Here is a 20,299-nt window from a genome sequence, read left to right as displayed (position 1 = left end):
AAAAGTGTGCAAAAAATAGTAGGTAGCTACTGTTGTACAACTACTTGCAAAAAAGTGAAGAAAATGGTAGTACCTAGCGTTAGGGGTATGGACCAAGACAAGCTGACATGTTTAATAAATTCCAAAACAATTAACTATTTTAACTAATAATTAGTAATAATAACTAATAGCAAGCCTAGACTTTATATTTCACTAAGGTGATACTTTGGTTGGATTTGTACCTGTCTTGCTTGTACTAAGTTGCAAGTTGTTCCTGTTCCTTTAGAATTAATTATTGTAGTCTAGTGTAAGCAAGCAAAATACAGGGTTACAGTGGAGAAAAGTTGTGTCAAATGTTTGTTGAAAATGTCCTGGGGACCTTAAACAGTTTTTGCAATGCTCAGGCTGATTATCAAGTGCAATAGGTAATTAATAACGTATTAAAGTGGCTCTCATAAGTCATTTTTTCTGCTTCTTACATGAATTATATGAGGATGGTAAAATTACTGTCAGTGTGAGTAGTTGTTATATTTACTATGTCTTATGCTTTTTTCTGATAATTCTGGTTTAAAACAATATGCACTGATCATCCCCTTTACAAGGCTTGGATTATTAAAGGCCATAAATGAAATTTTTAAAAATGTAAAACAAGATCTTTGCAAGTTAAATTACGATTCTTCAAAAACAAAAACCTGACACTAAAGACAACTCCAGTTTTCATTGTTCTCCATGGTTTTAAGTGTGAATCACTGTGTTTCTGTAGCTCTGCAGTAAATTTAGTGACTCAGAGGCACATAAGCTCATCAACGTAGATTTACTTCTGATGGAATTTGGCAGCTAGTCCCTCTCAAACTGCATATTTTGTGCACATGAACAGTCTAATGTCACAGTTTGTGGTAGTCATCTTTTTTGCTCTGAAGCTGTTACTCCTGTTTATTTAACTCAGTGGAAGAACCAAATTTCCTTTGGGGGAGGAGAGGTGAGAATTCAGACTTGTAGTTTTCAATATAGAGTTTTTTTAGAGCTGGAAAAGAACTCTCTGGAGATCTGTTACAGTTCACTGAGGGGTGGTTTTGGCAGCTGTTGAAATTAATCTTTGCAGCTGTTGTCCAACAACAGTTTTACAGTCTTCCCATTCCCCACAGAGAGAGCTGTCTGCTCTTCTGTGCATGAATAACTTCCCCGTCTTTAATACCCAGGTAATAACATACCTCTTCCAGCATTGGAGGGGACTTAAAGCTGATATTTTGAGGATTACATAATTTTACTGTACAAATCTAATTTGTTAGTCAGCTGTCAAGGTAAATCTCCACAAAAGGCTTCCCAGAGGCTGCTAGGAGAAGCAAAAGCAGAAAATGAACCAATATTTGATACACAACGTTAGTTTGGGCCAAACGGACGCTACCGGGCTTCGACATGTGAGTCAGGGAGTTGTGCTCTGAAACTTCCTTCCCGTCAGGAATCCTCCTACAATTACTTGTTTCAGGCTCTTCCTGTGGCCATTTACATATGTAGTTGAGCTTTGCACTTCATGGTTCACTCATTTTTATGCTCTCTCCCACCACACCAAAAGCCACGCTTCTTGTCAGGAAGACAATATTGAAGCTGAAGAAAAAGGGTCGTGCCCATCCTCTGCAATGGATATGTTGAATACAGGAAACTGGAATTCAGATTGGAGTATGGAAGGGGTTAATGCTTTTGAGAAAATAGCTCATAGTTCAATTTGTATAGAAAAAAGGGATTTTAATAATAAGTTGACTTGCACACTCCAAGCTGTAACTAGATGGATAAATAACCACAAATTTGAGTTTGCTGAGTCATTTATTTTCAAGGATTGTTCAGTGAGAAAGAAACATCTTGTGTATGTCTTGGTAATCTATTAACCTAAAACTTAATGTTTATGTTCACAGGGGACTATTTGCCCAAATCTTTAGAAGGATTATTTATCTATGAAGAAGAAGGTGCTGGGGTTCCAGGTTCTAACAGGAAAGGAAATGATGCAATAGTTGTTGAACAATGGACAGTCATTGAGGTAAATAGGTGATTACTTAGCAATGCTATTTCCTACTTGTGTTTTTCTTTGTTTTTTCCTTTAGAATGCTGGTACCAGTGTTCCATAAACATTCAGGATGGCTTCCTGAAGTCACCTGCATAGGCTTAACTAAAGCCACGAATCATAAAAATGAAATCAGATTTGTGGGTGCTGGTGAATATGCATAAAAGAAATATGCTGGAGGAATTCTGGCCTGATATTTGTTAATGTCCATACCAACAAATACAACCACCAAAGAAAATGTTTTGGGGGCTTTCTTTGTGTGTTTCAGACCAATTTAGGTGTAGTTTCAGCAAGTACAGATCACATTGATAGTGTGAGGTATACTTTAAAAAGGAGGAGAAATTAGAACTGGAAACAGAACAAGAGAAAATCGATAATGAATTAATTCAGTATGGTATCCAGATATGTATTTTTATGAAAATTTGCTGCTAAATATGAAAGACTTGGGTTTCCTAATAAATTTACATGTACTGCTGTAGTAGGCTACAGCAATAAAATTACTTAAATTACTGTTTAGAAATATTCTGCTCTTTTACGATTATTGGCATCAGTGACATCTGAAAGCAGTTGTTATTGGATTTAGGTCTTACTTTTGAAATATCCAATGATAAATACATTTACCAATGTGAAAAAATCAACATCAAACTAAAAACCTTTATATTAAAAAAAAAAAAAACCACACAAAAAAAAAACCTACCAAAACCTTAACTATGTATCTAAGTGAGATGCTTATTCTTCATATGTGGAGTAAAAAGTGTAAAGATGCCAATTGATACATCTAATTATGGTGCTTAAAAAGTTTTAGACACTAATTTAACAAAGTGACAAGTTTAATGTGTGAGATGTGCTTTGAATTATGTCTTGATGAGTCAGGGCCCATACCTAATGTTAATAAATTCTGTTTTCCATGGATTTTGTAGTCTTGAACTTTTCAAGTTGTTTTCAGTTTGAAATAATGAATCTCCATCAAACAAGCTTGATGTCATCTCAGAGGATTATCTCATTAAAAGTGGGAGGGGAGGTGTTGTAATTGTGTAGAAATGCAAACAAAACCTGTACAGAGTCTCTTTACTACTTTTTATAATTATTAATGTAGGGGTGTGAAATTAAAACAGATTATGGACCTTTATTGCACACGCTGGCTGAGTTTGGATGGCTCCTGACCTGTGTCCTGCCTACACCAATTGTACGACATGACAGGTACCCAAAGAATTGATTACAGCATTTTTGGTGTGTATGTCTGAGAATTAGCAAATAATTACTTGCATACTTAAACATAAAAGGAAGAAAAATGCTGACATGTTACATGTATGTAGAGCTTGAGATGTAAGTAGCACTTTCGTGGAGTGTTTTTACCACATCTGCTTAGGACTACTGATTTCAGTGAGTCTTATTCTAAATTTAAAATATATTGTGTAAATCTGAACATGAAAGATTTTATTTAGGAAACTTTTTATCACATACCCAGTCCACAGCAATGGGGTTACTCATGCTTCGACCGGAAACAAGTGTGGGAATGTTTCACTAGTTTAGGACCTTAGTGAATGACTGATTTAGACTATGGAAAAAGTCATGTTGTCACAAGACAGTCATGGAGTATTTATTTCAAGTTAGGGCAGAGAATGTGCTAATCCACCAAGTTACTGGGCTGTTTCTCTTCTTTAATATAGATGTTATGGTTCACCTCAAATATAGTACCAGACTACTGGATTTCAGTCTCTAGCTGTATTGCTTATTTAGATCATTGATGGGCCTCTTTTCTACATAAGAAGAGAGCTAAATTGCAGACCTGGATTTTCCATAACATTCCAGGCTTTTTTTTTTCTTAAATAACCCCCTGAAAAGGTACTCTGGCTTTCATCACAGTATCAAGCTAAAAAATGGCAAATGAAACACTAGACCTAGCACACTTAATGCCTCTCTTCTCTCATCTTTTTTTTTTTAAAGCTCTCCACCCATAAGATTGCCAAACTTCAAAAACAAACAGATGTACTGAGGCAGGACTTAGGGCTCATTAGCAGCTATAGGAAGAGCGGATGACTTGAGTAATCTTTGGATCCCAGACCTCACTGTGTTAGATCAAGACAGCATGAAAAAGATGTGAATGAAAGATTCTAAGAAAACTGCTGCAAGAAAGTGGAGTTCTGGTCAAGTGATTTGACATAAAGAAATCAACTCGCCCCACATAAGAAGGAGGCTTTTGTGATAAGGCAATAGGTGTTGGGTTTTTTTGGCAGTGGTTTTTCTAATAGTTGATTTCAACCAACTGGTTAAATGCAAAGACAAAAGAAGTTGTAGTAAAATATGGCATGTTCTGTTGCTTATTTTTTTTTTAAGGGTCTCTGTTTTGGTTTCCTCTGGAAGAAGCAGTTTCCAGAATATGAAACAAATGGTTATCCTTTGATTTCTGCAATAATTTTGTAGTCTAAGTGTATTAGCTTTGAACGTGGTGACTTAAGGGCTATATGAACTACTTGGCCTGGTTTTCATAAGCAGCTGAAATTTTGGCCACATCTTAGAGCTTGAGAGTAAGTGTTCAGAATCTGGATCTAATCTGTGAAGAATGCCAGAGAAGAATGAGAGAGAGATTTTAGTACTCATGGTGTGTTGTGAGTCATAGGATGAGAGAATTTTTAACTGCCAACCTTTTGTGTCCCACAAGCAATGTAACTGAACCAGCCCCATAGGGTTTGGATAAGCAGGGTCAGGAATGTCCTGAGCAGCTGCTGAATGACACTCTGGGAGTGTCAGTCTGTGCTTGCAGCACATCACATGGTGTTGGTTTGTACCTCATAGATCACAGAGCAAAGGCAGGGCCAATTAAAAGAGGCAAGGTGCTGTAAGAAAAAAACTTAGGACTCAGTGCTGTAGGAAGCATTAATGGACTGATTAGGCTGGAGCTGTTCCTTGAATTAGAGAGAATATACCAGGAAGATATTTAGGTCTCAAATAGTGCTGCATCCCAGACGTGAAACAACCAGAGCATTAATAGCAGTGCTCATGCTAAAGGGGGTTGTATCCTGGCCAACTCTGAAACTGGACTCATTTTGTCTCCATACTAGAGTAACTCAGACTAATAAAAACCATTTATTTTCTGGCCTGAATGGTTGAGTAGGAGTCTGTATGAATTGTCTAATGCTTGTTATCCCACTGGGGTCTGTGAGTTAGTCTTGGAAGAAGTAAGATGAATCATGTTTTGTGTGCCTGCAGAACATCTCATATACAGCAATTCAATTTTCTTAAAAAAGTAAAAAACCTTATGAACAAGAATTCCTAATTAGGAATTGAGAATTCATAAGAGTCAGAAAATGAATGCCTTCCTGTTCTGATAGGCTAAGCAGTGATTGATAACTACTATTTTTAGGCATTGATGTTGGTATTTAAAGAGGAGAATAAATTCTTGGAAGGTTACTGTGTGTCTGCTGTGAAAGATGCCATTACTGTGGTGTTAGGTTATCCTAGGAATGCAAAAGTCTTAATAAAGAGGGACACTTTATGCTGATCAACAGCTGGTTTTTTTCCCAGACTTGAAACTCTGACCTCAAAACCCAGCCTGAATATTAAGAGGCTTCAGAAACGCTGAAAAAACAAAATAAGCAACATTTTGGGATGATCTGAAAAATGATGTTTTCATAATTATTTTTAATATAGAATTTGTGCATAGTGTGTAAAGAAAATTTTCTATTGTCCCCATTTTTACTCACTGTAGTACTTTCCTCTATTCTGTCTTCCTTTTCTCCTAATTTATCACAAAACTTTCCCTCAGATCTTTCGTGATCTGTTCTCAGACATTGTGCCCACTGCTTGTCTGCAGATGAGTAGTGTAACCAACAGGCCAGTATGGGTTCTAGGTGTGTGATGGAATTGTCGTGCCCTGGTGTGTTCCTTTTCAGGTTTTTGCATGGTTAGGATCTGAAACAGTTTAAAAAACACCAGGCTGTCATACATGTTCCTATGTTTTTAATGTTTTTACAGATCTTACTCAATAAAATCAGATGTCCTGATGTGTGGAGTGTTCTGAGAGCTGAATGTCATGGGTCACTGTCCCATTCATGCAGGGACAGTAGTCTGGGGATCTGTTTAGTCCTTTACCTCCTATGTCAACAGTTAAATTATGTTGGATGCAGGAAACATTTCCCTGAGAAAAGTTAACTTTCTTGAAACATGCACAGTGGTGATTTTGTGCAGTGTTGTTTGAAAAAGAAGCACTGGGGGTCTTGGGGTTTTTTTTGGCCTGAACACTATAGATTGCATAGAAGTTGCCCTCTTCTGACAGTGATTTTTTTTTTGCTGGGAATATGAGGAAATAGAACATTAAAAAAATGCATATGATGCAATGTTTGTTGTATCCATCCATGCTGGGTATTTAAACTCTGTCAGGGATCAATAAAGAGTTTTTTAGATGAAGGAAAGCAGACCATAAAAGAATACCAGACAGATCCACAAAAATGTTATTGACCTAAAGAACCCCCTGCACTACATACAAGTCTTATTTAATTGGTGAATGCCTTCAAGACAAGAATTTGATAGTAATGATGCCAAGCTCAGAAGATAAAGAGCAAGAAAAAGATTTAGTCCTTTTAGGAGTTAAATCTAGTGAATATCTAGAAAATATTTTGCTTGTGAATTAGTGCTGCTGCAGTTTTTAGTATGGTATTATTATGAGTTTGTAGAAATCCATACATGTTTGTGGTTGAAAATTAGAAGTATTTCTAAGGCTTTTAAATTTTTCATTTAATAGATCCTCTAAGCCAGGACACTTGGTATCCCAGGCTGGTGTCTGTCTCAAAACTGAAAGTCTAGATACTCCACAGTTCCAAAGGAGTGCAAAGTTTTATTTTGAGAAATGAAAAAAAAAAACCACCCCTGAATAGATGAAAATAATTTATTTCCTGTGTTCATTTTTCAGAAAATTTTGTCTAACATCTATTCTAAGTGCTTTGTATATCAAATGTTCATGCATAAAAAAATTGAACTGGAAAAACCAGAGCCATTGGCAATACTACTGAGCTTGTAGCTTCGTGGTCGTTTTGGACGACTTAAATATAGCTGTGTAAGAGGACACAGTTTTTGCCCATACAGCATAAGCAGACAAACAAATTGCTGGTGTTTCAACAAAAGAGTCTCTGTTGCTCTTCATCACTTTTAAAAGAAGAGACAGGAAAAAGGCTTCAGCAGCCTTACTCTGCAGTGACCTTTATTTCCCTTCACTGATTACTGTAGTCCCTGAAAATGGGCGAGGCAGACTATGGGCAATGCAGTGCAAAAACACTGACTTTGTGGTTATTAATTTATCATGGCTCACTACTCAATCTGTGGTTTCAAAATGCCCTGGTTTACGAGGCAAAGAGGGAATATAGAAATGTGAGGGGAAACTATGGAGCTTCCCTTGCTCTAAGCACTCTTTCTCATTTAAATTCTGTGGAAATCCCACTGTCATTGAGTTCTTTGTGAATTAAGCTCATAGCAGCTTTGTCGTGTGCGGCATTTTAATAAGGTCAGACTTAAAAAATTGTTAATTTACTTCTTGTCTGCTCACCATCGTGTCCTTTTTCTGTTCTAGTAGAATTTGTACAAGCTGTAGCTTAATGTTTGGGTTTTTTTCCTTTTCTCTGAAGGAATGCAGACACTGTTACAAAATAAGCCCTAGGCTCTTCCCCATGCCAGGGACTGGGCTCAGCCTTGTTGCTTAGAAGAGACATTTTTCAATTGATCAAAAGAGACATAACTGAGGCACAGAGAAATACCTAGCCAAGTGGAATAAGGTTGTAGGATTGCAGATTTCCTTCTAATGACATAAAATCTAAACACTTTCTTTTAATGAATGCAAATAGTGAGGTAGGGACTCTTTGAACAGGAAACCTTGTTAGGCTTAAGGAAATGAATGAATTTGTTCTTCTGCATTCTTGTTTTTCCCACAAGCTGGAATTTTAATTCTCTGTTCTCATCCAAGGAAGACATGCAAAGATAATGCCATGACCTGAGTTCAGCTAGACTGAAAGGAAGATTGTGAGGGGCCAAACACAATCACAAACCCATCATCACTATTGATCTGAGTCACTGTCTGTGCAGGGAATAGCACTGGTTTGTGTACTTTCTCAGACCTTATGTCCAGAAGCTTTAGTAGGGCAGGCTGTTAACAAGCTCTTCTGAGCTCATAGGAAGAGTTTTAATCCCTGGTTTTTCTTGGAGCAAGTCCCTGATGTTAAATACAAAATAATTTTCAGTCTTGAAAGATGCATCAGTTACCTTGACTTCATGTGTGTGGTGGTTAACCTTGTTACAAACACATGCTGAAGTAAAAGCTTACATTATTGTAGTAGTTCTTTCTGTAATATTATGCATAATAACACAGTTTTATGATTGGTAGAATAGGTAGAATCATAAATACTTCAAATGAAGTTACATCTCTTTGGTGTTTCTATTTTGCTACTTATATTTAGTGCACTCTTAAATCTGCAGTCCCCCTTTTGCCAAACTATTTCAGTGTTTTGCCTTTGTATGCTTCAGCATCTTACTGAATACTGCCCAGAAGCAGCTGGGGGGAGAAGAGCCTACAAAAATATAGATCTGATATTTAGAAGGACACAGGAATTTTTAAAATCTCTCATTCTAGAGTTCTCATCTTGAAATTTTCACCTTCAGTGACATGGAGTTGGGCTTTGTATTGTATATCCTGTCAATGTGGTGACATGTATTTGTGGTGCAAAGGTGATGAAAATAGATTAAAACTTAAAGGATGTATTTATCACCACTACTAAGGCTGTAATACTTATGAAACATTGTATTAGTAATACCTGATTTGGTCTTGGGAGCAACTTCACTTGTCATGTTTCTTTTTCTACAAGTATTCCCTTTTGGGAAAAAAACCCAACACCTGTGCTTTGTCTACCACAACAGTATTAGTATCTGCAAAAGTTCCAGGACTGAAGTTGCTCTTTCTCTTTTTTCCTGATCTTCTGAAACGTTCTCTTGTCCTGCCTATGCTGGTCCCTCCCTCATACAAAACAGCCAGGGTCATTTATCTCATTCTTGATGTAGAGCTTATTAAAACTGAACTGAGTCCCTTTATCCATAGGTGGTGAGGCAGCAAGCTTATCCTCCTGTGTCAGATGACGTTTTACAGCAACTTCTATTTAGCAGTAAAGAATGTTAATTCCCAAGTTTCATACCACAAAGTATTGAGAGATTTGTTGAAGCTATGGATCTGTTAAGATTGGGCCTTGTTGTGATGTTAATAGGTAGTAATATGTTGCTGTGTATTTAACAGTGAAGATTAAGTTGAATAAAGACTTGAAGGTTTGCTTCAGACATAAATGTGCAGACTTGAATTAAAAGTATTAAAAGTAGGAGCTCTAGTATTTAAACTTTCAAGAGCACATATGTTAAATAACTCCAATTATGGTAGTACAAATTACTGGTCTGTCCATATTTCCATGTGCATCACCTTAACCCAGTTCTATGCTTCTGGTTTTTTAAAAATATCATTATAGAACTGTTGAGGAATTAATCAACTGGCTAATGCTCTGTAGTCTGTCCTCACTCATGGACTTAGACCCACTTCAAAGTTGACTTTGAATGTTAGTGACAATTATTGCCTTTAAAACATAGAAATTATTTTCTTTAAATTTTAGTGAAGGAAATCTGGCCACAAAGCAAGTAATTTTTCTTCAGAGACCTGTTATGTGGAGTTCTGCTGTCCAGACACCAGAGGTGAGTAACGTATTTGTGCTATTAATATAAAAAAATTAGTACTGCACATAATGGTAAGATACAAAAACAAACTAAACTTCAGAATTAACAGAGTGGGAAGAAGTGGCAGAACAGGGTTTCCCCTCAAACAAGTTCAAGTTTGTGGATATTTTTTATAGCTGTATCACATGTTATTTTTTTTCCTCAACTTACCTCTTAAGCCATGGAGAAAAGCATAAGCATGCTAAAAACCTGTTTTATGCTAAGGAATTACTGTGTCTCAGGTGAATGAGGTTGGCTATGCTATATTTCCTTGGAAGTCTTTAGGGAGTCTTAAAAGTTCTGATCAAAATCCTGCATCTCTTGCACATGAAATGGAAAACTGCCTTGGCCTTCAAAACATCTACTTTCACATTTTTAGAAGAAAGAATTGTTAAGCTGTGCTGTGAGGGATACTGTAATCTGCAGGTTATCAGGGTGAAGGGTTGTTGTTGCATGAAAATGTGTGACAGAGATAGAGGGTTTAAAGTTCCTGCAGCTGAACCTCAAAAACTCCTTGTCCCGTTTGAGTGAAGCTCCCATAGCAGTGGTTCTCTCAAGTGCTTTGAGGATTAAGTAACTCAGTCTCCATGTTCTGCTCAGAGTCAGTGTCACAGCAGTTACTGCACCTGCACAGTGCTGCAGTAAATCCTGCTGTGGCCAGAGAAGGGTGAACTACTGGTGGCCTTTTCTTTACCAGGTCTTTTGACATACTGTGATGGGTTTCCATTTTTGGTTCTTTCTGGTTTTCAGTGGCTGGTTGGCCTTTCTCTATTCTACATGTCTTTCCTGTGATAGTCTTAAGCAGTTAGGACAGCTATGAATGTTTTCACTCATGTCCAGCATTGGAGCAGTAACTTTACAAACACATTAATGTCATTATATATTATGTGGGAGTGATACCTAACTGCTTCTTTCTATACCTGTATAAATACTTCCATGAGTCTCTAAATTTCTTGCATTTGTATTTGATCTTTCTCTGTTTTTTACTGTTTGTTCAGTGTGGTCATCATCTGTGTTTTCCTTTGTTTAGTGTTTCTAAAATATATTCTTCCTTTTTTTGTTCTTCTCCAGGCTTCTGCTTATCTCCAGACTAACTTCCTTCTCACTGTGTCCCCTGATAATTAGTACTTCCATGCCTGGAAGAACTGCCTTCAGCATGCATAGTTCAAGTCCTGTCTTACTGTTTTTGTCTCTGCCACTGTCTCAATTCCCAGCTAGTTCTTGTACACTATAATTTATTTCTGCATTTACAGAATTGGAGCTTTTGCTTTTTTTTTCTCTTCAGTGTTCTGTGGTCTCCTTTGACAGTGTTTTAATCTCTCTCCATTCATACCCTCTTCTAAATTCTGTCAGTGGAATTTTTTCCCTAACCACCTTGTGTGTAGAAAGCATCACCAGCTTTTATCTTTAAAACCTTCTGACTTCTGTCACATGCCTGACTTTGTAGTCTTTACTTTTTTTCCTAATACATTTCTGAAAGTATGGTTTGGACCACAATTTTTGATAGCAGTATTGTAAATATATAAAACAGTATCCTGTCAGTCATAAAATAATGCTTTTCCTGATGCTTTCATACTTCATTAATACTCTGTATATAATAAGGGCATGAACTCCTGATAAGTATTTTTCTCTTGCTAAGGCATAATGTTACTTCTAACTATGTGTCTCTTCAAAGGCAGCATAACTGTATGTCACAGGTTGGAGTCTGCCAAGAGATGTAATACAAACCAGTTCTGTAAAAACATTCAGTCTGAGGGACTGATGAATCTTTGAGACATGGCTTAAATTAAAAATAGGAAGCATTATGCTCACTGTTCAAATTCTTTCACCCTGTTGTGGGGTGATGAGCAGCCTTGGTGTATACAAATAAAATGTGTTTTGTAGTAGTTTTATTTTGTTGTAATGGGACACTAATGACTAAAGCATTAAATATACTCAAAGTAAACAAGAAATAGCTAATTTGTAGCCATTTACGTCAGGATTTCTGTGTTTAAAATCCGAACAAAATGTGCTTTTTTCAGTACCAGTGAATGTTTTACTTCTCTACCAGGAAATTTCAGTATGCTGAGGTCATTTAGCATGGGATGAATAGGTAACTGGGGCTGAAGCTGAAACTTTTAGCAGAGTTACATTTTCCTTCTGTTTTGGCAGTTACATTAGGTTTCCCCTGAATTTTAATCTTTTTACTTCACTGTTTTTTTTTTTACCAAAATATTTGCTAGTTTTGCATTGAGTAGCTAGACTTCAGCTGTAAAACAAGCTACTGAAATTTAAAAGCATTCCCTTCTGCTCTAGGAACTTTAATGCTTAGGGGGGTTTTGTTGAGCTTTTTATTTTGGTTGGGGTTTGTTTGTTTGGGGGTTTTTGTTGGCTTTGGGGGGGTGTTTTGTTTTTGTGGGATTTTTTGGTATTGTGTAACCTTTATTTAAAATGTCCCCTGGACAGTGATGACACAGCTGTACAACTTCATCAAACTGTTGCAAACGTTTTTGTAAAAACATCTAATTCCTGTGATTGTATATTGTTGGTCATGACATCTTCCTTTTCATTTGTGCTGTGTATCTGTTCACTGATGTTGATATGACATTAAAGCTGCTGTTAAAAAAAATTTTATGTCCACAACTTAGGATGTTTTTGGAACACGGAAATATTACAGATACCTAAAGTTTAAGTTAAAAGAAAATTGCATCACAACTTATGATTATTTAAGCATACACTTAGCATGTTTGCAACTCAGATACCTTAAGAAGAACGCTGCTAACAAGGCTCTTTCATTACTGAACTAAGAAAGCAGCCTCATCCAGCCTTCTCATCACTTAACTATCAAGCCCTGGTAACGTCACTTTCCAGTTCCTCTCAGTGCAGCAGGGTCTGGCCGTGGAAGGAGCTTTGTTCCTTAGGCATGTTCAGCTGTTGGATCTCCATGACTTCTGTTCTGGAAAATGGCAACACGGGGTATGGGGTGCTTTCTGTATTCAGAATTTTTTTTTTTTTTTTTTTTTGATTGTTGGATTGAATTAAGAATTGCCATTTCTCAAGGAAGTCTTGATTCAGTAAGAATTGAGGGGAACCCCTCCATTACCTGGTCTCTTAATCTCACAGGGTCTCTCTTCTGAGGATGGAGTATGTTATGCCTTCACAGCTCATCTCCCTGCCTTCTTGCATGTTCGTGGGGGTAGTGTGTTATGGCCTGGCTTATGATTTATGTAATAGTACGAAAGCTTCTTGGGTTACAAAGGGCTGTACTGTCTCAATGGACTTTTTGTTTGTCACATACTATTTGCTTTTCTAAGAAAGAGTTCAGAGGATGAGATGCAAGATTGAACCATGCAGTGTTCGAGGGGGTTGGTTTTTTTTCTTTATTTCCCTTAAGCAGACTTTTCCATCCTCTTACTATGGCATCCAGGCAAAACTTATTTCCTTCTGTTTCTCCTGAGGCAATGCTATTTCCTCTTAGTCTAATTTCCCAGTGTCCCCTGTAACAGCTTTCCTAAATATGTTTCCTTTAGCCACATGGGCCATTGTTTTTACTGTTTAAAAAGGATTTGAGAAATGACAATGTACAGACAGGGGACACAAACTTGCCAAAGCATAGTAAAAGTCTTTGGAGTGGTTTTGTTTCTGAAGTGTTTGCACTATGTTGTTCAGGCACTGAAATGCAGCTCTGTGCTGAGGCTGGATTCCCTCTTTGCTTCATGTGCTCCTTGCGTGGGCAGAGCCGTGTCCCCTGGCAAACATCTCCTGGTGTAGTAGTGCTCGTGCTGAGAGCAGGGCTCCAGGCAGGTGGCTCAGGGCACTTCTGCCTTCCTGACCCTGCTCCTCTGTTGTGGCTCAAGGTACTGACATTGTCTCTGGAGGTGCTGCATCATCACAGATCTGAGTAACTCAGGTAGCTCCTGATGCTGAACTGAGATAAATGTTTTATTTATTTGTGGTGCCTCAGAGAACCCTTAGCATAGCCTGGTAGGTCTATTGTTTGCAGAAATCACGGTCTGCTTACTTTTCTTTTTGACATTGCCAACCATCATTTCAACAAGAAAGATGTCAGGCAATCCCAATACCAATGCCAGACTGTATTTATACTGAGTTCCTCCTGTGCAAGGGCTCTGTAGATCCCATTTCAAATGCTGTATAGAACAGCCACTGACTTCTATCTGCATAATTTACCATGGGAATTGTAATTGCCTCCTCAGATAATGGCACATTTCTCGCACTCAGTGTTGAAATGCAGCTCACACTAAATCTATCCACAATTCATTGCAAAGTGTTTGGCTGGATTGTTTTTCCCCTAAATAAGCTAACATTTCAACATCCTCTTGCATTTCAGAGGAAATCCTTAAGACAAGTGAGTGGGGAAGAAAAAGGCAGAGTGTCCAGCAGAAGTGTTGGATCAGACACAGCTACTTCTTACCCTGTAGAAACTGGACAACCACCTGATGAGTTTCACCTATCTCCTTCTAAACAATGTTGGATCAAGGAGGGATCCTCCCATTATGGAGGCTTTCCAGGATTCAGTAGCAGTGATGGAGTATTAAGGGAACTGGATGATGGACAATTTGACCAGGAAGATGGAGTCACTCAGGTCACATGTATGTGATAAAGTAAGTAACTGCATCAAATGGACATGTACATAAATCATACAAATGGATTTTTTAAAAAAATTACACTACTTTAAATGCATTGGTATAATTGCCTATGACTCTTCCCAAACTCCTTTTGTATTTTTGTCATTTTCCTTGTTGTGTTAATCCTACTGTAGTAATTTTGTAGTAATACTACTGCAAAATAACTTGGTTTTCTGTCTTAATTAGTAGAACTACATGACTTGGGTGCTCTGCTAACTTGTTAATGCTTTTGACAAGCAAGGAAGCAAAAGCTGCAAAACAGTGACAGTTTGAATTGTGTGAGAGAGAAAAGAATGAGGATGTTTAGAATTTTCCACAAGCTGGAAGAATGTTTTTGGGGTTTTTTGGTTGTTTTGTTGTTCAGGGTTTTTTAAGTATGTTGTAAATATTGGTGGGGAAAAATGAACTGTCTGGCTGTTGTTAACTTTTAATGTAATTTTCAATTTATTTGCCTTGCCTAAGTTCAAAAGCCTAGAGAAACGTCAAGTCTTACACTAGAGTGTTAATAATTTAAGCTATATTCAGACTTGGTATGGACAGAAAAACTCAGGAGGCTGGAGGTAGATACTTGCTCCTGGAATGCAACTTCACCTATGCAGTTTTTACTGGGTCCTTTGTACATGTAAGCCAGGAGCTTATAGCTTGTATTATAAAGATGTGTTCATAATATACTTGTGAGTGGAAATTAAAAACTGCTCATCCCCTGAAAGATAACTTGCAGTCTGTGAACAAGTAGTTTGAGAAGCTCCCTAAGAAGCATTGAGAACAGTGTGCACAGTGATGCTGCTAATGCATAGGAGGAGAATGTAGGCTAAACTTCATAGGCAATATTAGATTGATGTAGATACATTTAACTGAGACATTTGTATATCTCACACTGGATAAAGTGTATTGAGCTGCATCAAATACCAGACTTGATGTTCAGAGGAAAGGATCAAGTTGCTGTGCTTCCATCCTTACTATGGGGAGGAGCTGCTTGTGTTAAGGGAGGTTAATGCTGGCAAGGTTCTGCAGGGAGAGGAACAAACAGCAATTGCTTTTGTGCTGATGTCTGGAAACTGTATTTTACAGAGAAGCTGAACAAAAATGCATCTTCAGAAGGAAGATGTGATTGTAACTAAAATACGCATTTTTCATTTAGCTTTAGAAGCAAAACCATTATAAATGCTCATCATCTTTAAGCTACTGCAAAATAATTTGGTCAAAATGAGAAGTCAGAACAGAACTGAGCCAAATGTATTTGTAACTCTGCTCTGTGTTTGCAGTACAGCACACACATCACCCAGGGATTTTGATACCTGTCTTTGTTGTGCTGCAAACATAGATGTCATGAATCATTTACCTACAACACCCTGTTCCCCATGGATGGCATCCCAGAGCTGCTGTGGGACTCTGCCTTATCACAGTGGTAGATGCTGGCACTAAATGCAGCGGGCAGATTAATGCAGTGACAGGAACACCAACAATTAACTCCAAATAAGCACCCCAGGAGATGACCAGGATAGTGGAGGTTTAACTGCAGTCTCAGAGCTGTGCAGAAGGAACATGGGCAGTAGCTGCTTATTTCAGTAAGCAAAACTAACTCATGCAGGAAAATAGTTTATTTTTATAGGTCAGGGGGTAGGGGGAAGACCCATTCTACTGACATAATTATGATAGGGGGAGAGCTTGAAATAATATTGCTTTGGAGCTGCTTCCTGATTTGCTTATGAAATTCTTACAGGCAGGCTTGTTTCTTTCTTTCTTTGGAAGAGCAGCTCTTAACAAGTGTTTGTAGCAGGTTTGGGGGTTTTCTTCCAAAAAATCTACAGGTCTGGAAACTGGCTTCAACTTTTTCCCATTGCATGCAGTAGGGAGTGATGGGAGCACCTCAAATAGCAGGCACTGTAAGAAACCCCTTCTTGCAAAGGCTCTTCTCCCAGCTTTCCCACAAGCATCTCGAGGTCAGGGATGTGGGGTGTGAGCCTTGTGTTCATTCCCCGTCTGCGGGCACTGTGGGGAGGAAGAACCCCCTGCTGAGAGGGAAAGTGCTGGGCTGGGTGTCCCTGCAGAGCCTGCCCCAAGTGCTGCTTTCTCTTGTGGCCAATACTCGGGGAGCACTGGTCATGGCCACAGGCAGCAGGGATCTCCTCCATGGGACACAGATGGGGAAGAGAGATGAAAATATAAGTTATACCCATCTTTGCCAGAAAGCCAGGTAACTCTAGCATATTAAAAATGGAGTAACAGCTGGTTTCATGCAACTTGGAATATGTTGCTCTACTTCTAGAAGTATTTTTTAATGAGTTATCCAAAACTTGTGTGTGTAATTTTAACTATTGGTCTATTGGTCATTCTCCATACAAGTCAAACCTGTAAAATGGGCAAAAATTCGTTAAAAACTCCAATTCTGAATGTTTTTATGTTAGAGCTCTTTTTAAAGTATATCAAAGAAATTACCTTTTATAAAGCAAGATCCTTGCTTAAGATAGTAAACATTATTGAGTCCTAAACCAAAACTGAACTATAAGTATTTAAGCAAGTTACAAAGTAGTAAATTTAATGCAGTTTCTCTTTCTAGAATGTATCCATTGGATAAAAAGAACTATTTAACTTTTAACTGAGATCTTTCCATATCACCTGTTGAAAGTGCAGAAAATTCAAATAAAACAGTATCTTTCTAAAAGAAATATTCTGCTTACTATTAATGAAATGTAAACAAGAGAGACTCTTGTTTTGGAACTAGGGTGGAAATTGAGTATGCCCTGGATGTCCACAGGTATACTAGAAATCATCACTTTTAGAAAGAAAGGTGCTTTTCAAAATGAAATAAAGCCATATTCTTTTTCAGCAGCCCTCAGTTTTAACTGTGCTTTAGTCCTTGCTCATGAATCTCACAGGTGTTGACAGTGCTGCAAACCTCTGAATTTCTTTCAGTATAACTATGCTGAATTGTTTTGTCTGAACCCACTCAGCAATTCCTGGATTGTTAAGGACAGCTTGGTTTTTTAATGTCATTTGTCTTGTTAGTATCAAAGTTGCCTGTGCTGTAGAAATACTCATCTGAGTTGTTTGCTTTTGAAAGTCAGGGCAAGTAAGTTGCTTGCTCAGCCTGTGTGAAGACAGTGCAAGAATTATCTGACTTCATGCACTTGATCACTTGTCTTCCTAAGGCATGGATGTTGAAACTGAAAACATTGAAAATGCTTCTAAAACAAATTACGAAAAATCTTCTGTTTTGTTCTTTGTAGTAAAAAATTCTGAAAGACCATTCTATCTTGGACGAGTGAAAAGGGGAGGGGGCATTTTGGATATAGGAAATTTGATTTCAGATCCTTATCTGTCTGACATAAACCAGACCATTAATTAAGGTTTGCCTTGACTAGTGTGGTGACCAGCACTGTTCATTAAGCAAAGCAGGTTTGTAAATCAGGACATGTCAGAGTAACTAGCAAAACTTTTTTGGTCTGCTTGTATAGTACACACTGCTCAGCTTTCATTTCACCAGAATGTATTTAACTTTTTGTTGAAAGAATTGCAACTTAAAGCATGGATGCATTCTCTGACAAAAACTAGTAAGTACACTTTTTGCAGTCAATAACAAGACTTCAGCCAGGAGCCTGTGTGTTTGAAATGTAGTAGGGAAGCCCCTTTCCTGATTTTGACAACAGAAATGCTCTGCAACTATTAGAACAGAATGCAGCCAATAGTGTTCATGAACCTCTGCAAAAGACTGTTTATACTTTCTGATGCTTAAATTGTTTGGAGAGGAAATAGTTTTCTAATGTTTACAAACAGGAAGAAACTGTCCACAGTTATTTTGTACCCTGCTCATAACTGTCAGAACAGTTTATTTACATACCTGGTCAACTCAATAAATGGCTGCTTCACTTGTTTCTGGTCTGTAAAATATTTTTTGTACAGGTTCAGATTTTTTCTATAGTTCATATAGGAAGGTTACCATTTAGAATTACCAAATCAGTTACCAGTTTATGATGTTTGTGTCACACTGACATTAACTGGGTGAGATCAATGTATACTTTGCCTCAAGCTAAAATTACCTTTTTCCAGTCTTGTCTGTACAGCAAAGCTGGATAGAGTTAATGCCATCTGGTAAAAGCTCATTAGATTTTCCCTGTTCTTAGTATAATTATCTTTTGAAGGGGAAAAAATGGAGATTGCTGTCTTGACAGTTCCCTGTGGCTTAACACCATGGCTGATGTGTTGGAACATAATGCTAAGCCAAAGGTGAGGAAAAATCCCAGTGACAAAAGGAAGAAGTCATTTGACAGTGAGTCTTTGCTTACAGCCTTTGTGTCTGTGACATGCAGTCATAATGTGCTTATTTTGTATCTGAAGGGCCCTCTTCTAGATCTCCCATATTTTAACTGTAGAACCAGCATGTTCTGATTTGTGGGATGTATAAATTTGAGGGCTGACTTGCAAGTTCCTAATGAGTATTGTATTTCTCTGCTTCTGAAAGAAGAAAGACAACTTGACTCGAGCACACCTTGTAGCAGAGATGGGGGGGAGCATCCAAAGGTCTGTTGGAAACAGTTGCTGTGTTCTCTGACAACATGAAACATAAGAACAAATTGTCAAAATATAGTGGTATGGATAAAGAAACAGTTTAATTTTATCCTTTTTTTACAATATAATTCAAAGACAGTTTCAGTTCCCCTATGATGTAAAGTCTAAATTAAACCTGTTAATATTTATTAGACAAATCAATGGTTTGCTTAGGCTAACTGAAGTTTTATGGTACCATCCAGGCACATGTGTGTACACAGTACTCATGTAAACAATAGCAAGGGAAAATACAAGCAGTGTCTCACCTTAAGCCTTATATAAAATCAGCTTAGTATAGCAAGTCAACTTTACAGTGCAAATCTGAATGAGAATAAACAGGATTAGAACTTCCAGAGTTTTGTTTTGAAATGAAACTCTTAAAGCATGAGAGGTTTAAAATTTTAATGCAGTCCTGAGCACCACATCATTTTCTTCAATTTTGTAGAGGAAATGTAATTAGCAACACCAGTCCCATGTTTTTGCCTGTCCCAGTCACCACGGCCAATATACACATGCAGAGTGACTGTACAAAGGAGCCACACCATGGATGGTCCTAGAGCAGACAGCAACGAGCCAAATACATTTTACTACCTCCAGACACAGTCCTCCTACCTGCAGTACAAACTTCAAGGTATCTATCAAAATCAGGTAACCTGGTCTATACAAGGCAAGTTACAGCTAAGTGTATAGGCAGTAACTAAAGCTACTTCACTCTGACAACATCTCATGCAATTACCCTGCTGACAATTAAATAAAATGATAAACATGAGACAAGAAGCTGCGGAAGAATACAGCTGTTGAAGTACTTAAGCTTAGTCTCTCTATTCTCATTGTTTAAATTCCCTTTACATCCAGGTGATAACAGTTGCTTGAGGTGTGCTTGATTCATATAAAGAAAAATAGAATTTAAGGCATGTTTAGTATATTATGAAAAAAGACTTAATAAAAATATGTGGACTCCCTTCTTTCCATGTAAATATAATGTAGGAAACAAAGTGTAAATTACTGAAACTAGCTGATTAAACCTGCTGGAAGAAATAAAAAGAGGGCTCCTGTCAACCTCGAAGAGAAACAACAAGCTAACTTCTTAAACAGCAAAGCAAAATTCATTCATGTACACTGCTACTGCTCTTAGACCCTGCATTCATGTACACTTAGCAGTATTTCTCTTATATGCATCTCTAAAACATGTAATTCTATCATTCTAGACAAAACACAATTAAGCAGCACTCATGGAAATTGTCAGTTATTGCAAATCTGCAAACACAACTTGAAATAAACACCTGATAGGGAACCAGAAGCGTGAATCCAAATCTTTCTGTCAATATGGTTAAGGTAAATGAAGAGAAACAAAAGT

The 20,299-nt window shown here is 37.6% G+C and overlaps 1 protein-coding gene across 3 annotated transcripts in view; it reads left to right on the top strand.

Moving 5' to 3' along the window:
• Nucleotides 1–18,897, top strand: part of RFTN2 (raftlin family member 2) — a 32,453-nt gene extending 13,556 nt beyond the window's left edge. For 2 of the 3 annotated variants that reach the window (XM_069022078.1, XM_069022080.1), the window contains exons 7-10: nucleotides 1,890–2,011; nucleotides 3,132–3,235; nucleotides 9,670–9,748; nucleotides 14,097–17,592. In XM_069022078.1, the coding sequence (XP_068878179.1) occupies nucleotides 1,890–2,011; nucleotides 3,132–3,235; nucleotides 9,670–9,748; nucleotides 14,097–14,366 (575 nt within the window). In that variant the 3' untranslated portion in view covers nucleotides 14,367–17,592. Of the gene's footprint in view, nucleotides 1–1,889; nucleotides 2,012–3,131; nucleotides 3,236–9,669; nucleotides 9,749–14,096; nucleotides 17,593–18,536 lie in introns of those variants that run through there. The other variant, XM_069022079.1, reaches the window with a different exon arrangement.
• The last annotated feature ends 1,402 nt before the right edge of the window (nucleotides 18,898–20,299 follow it).

This window comes from Aphelocoma coerulescens, chromosome 7 (genome assembly GCF_041296385.1).
Source record: "Aphelocoma coerulescens isolate FSJ_1873_10779 chromosome 7, UR_Acoe_1.0, whole genome shotgun sequence".
Lineage (NCBI taxonomy): Eukaryota > Metazoa > Chordata > Aves > Passeriformes > Corvidae > Aphelocoma > Aphelocoma coerulescens.
This window is presented reverse-complemented; position numbering and strand designations above follow the sequence as displayed.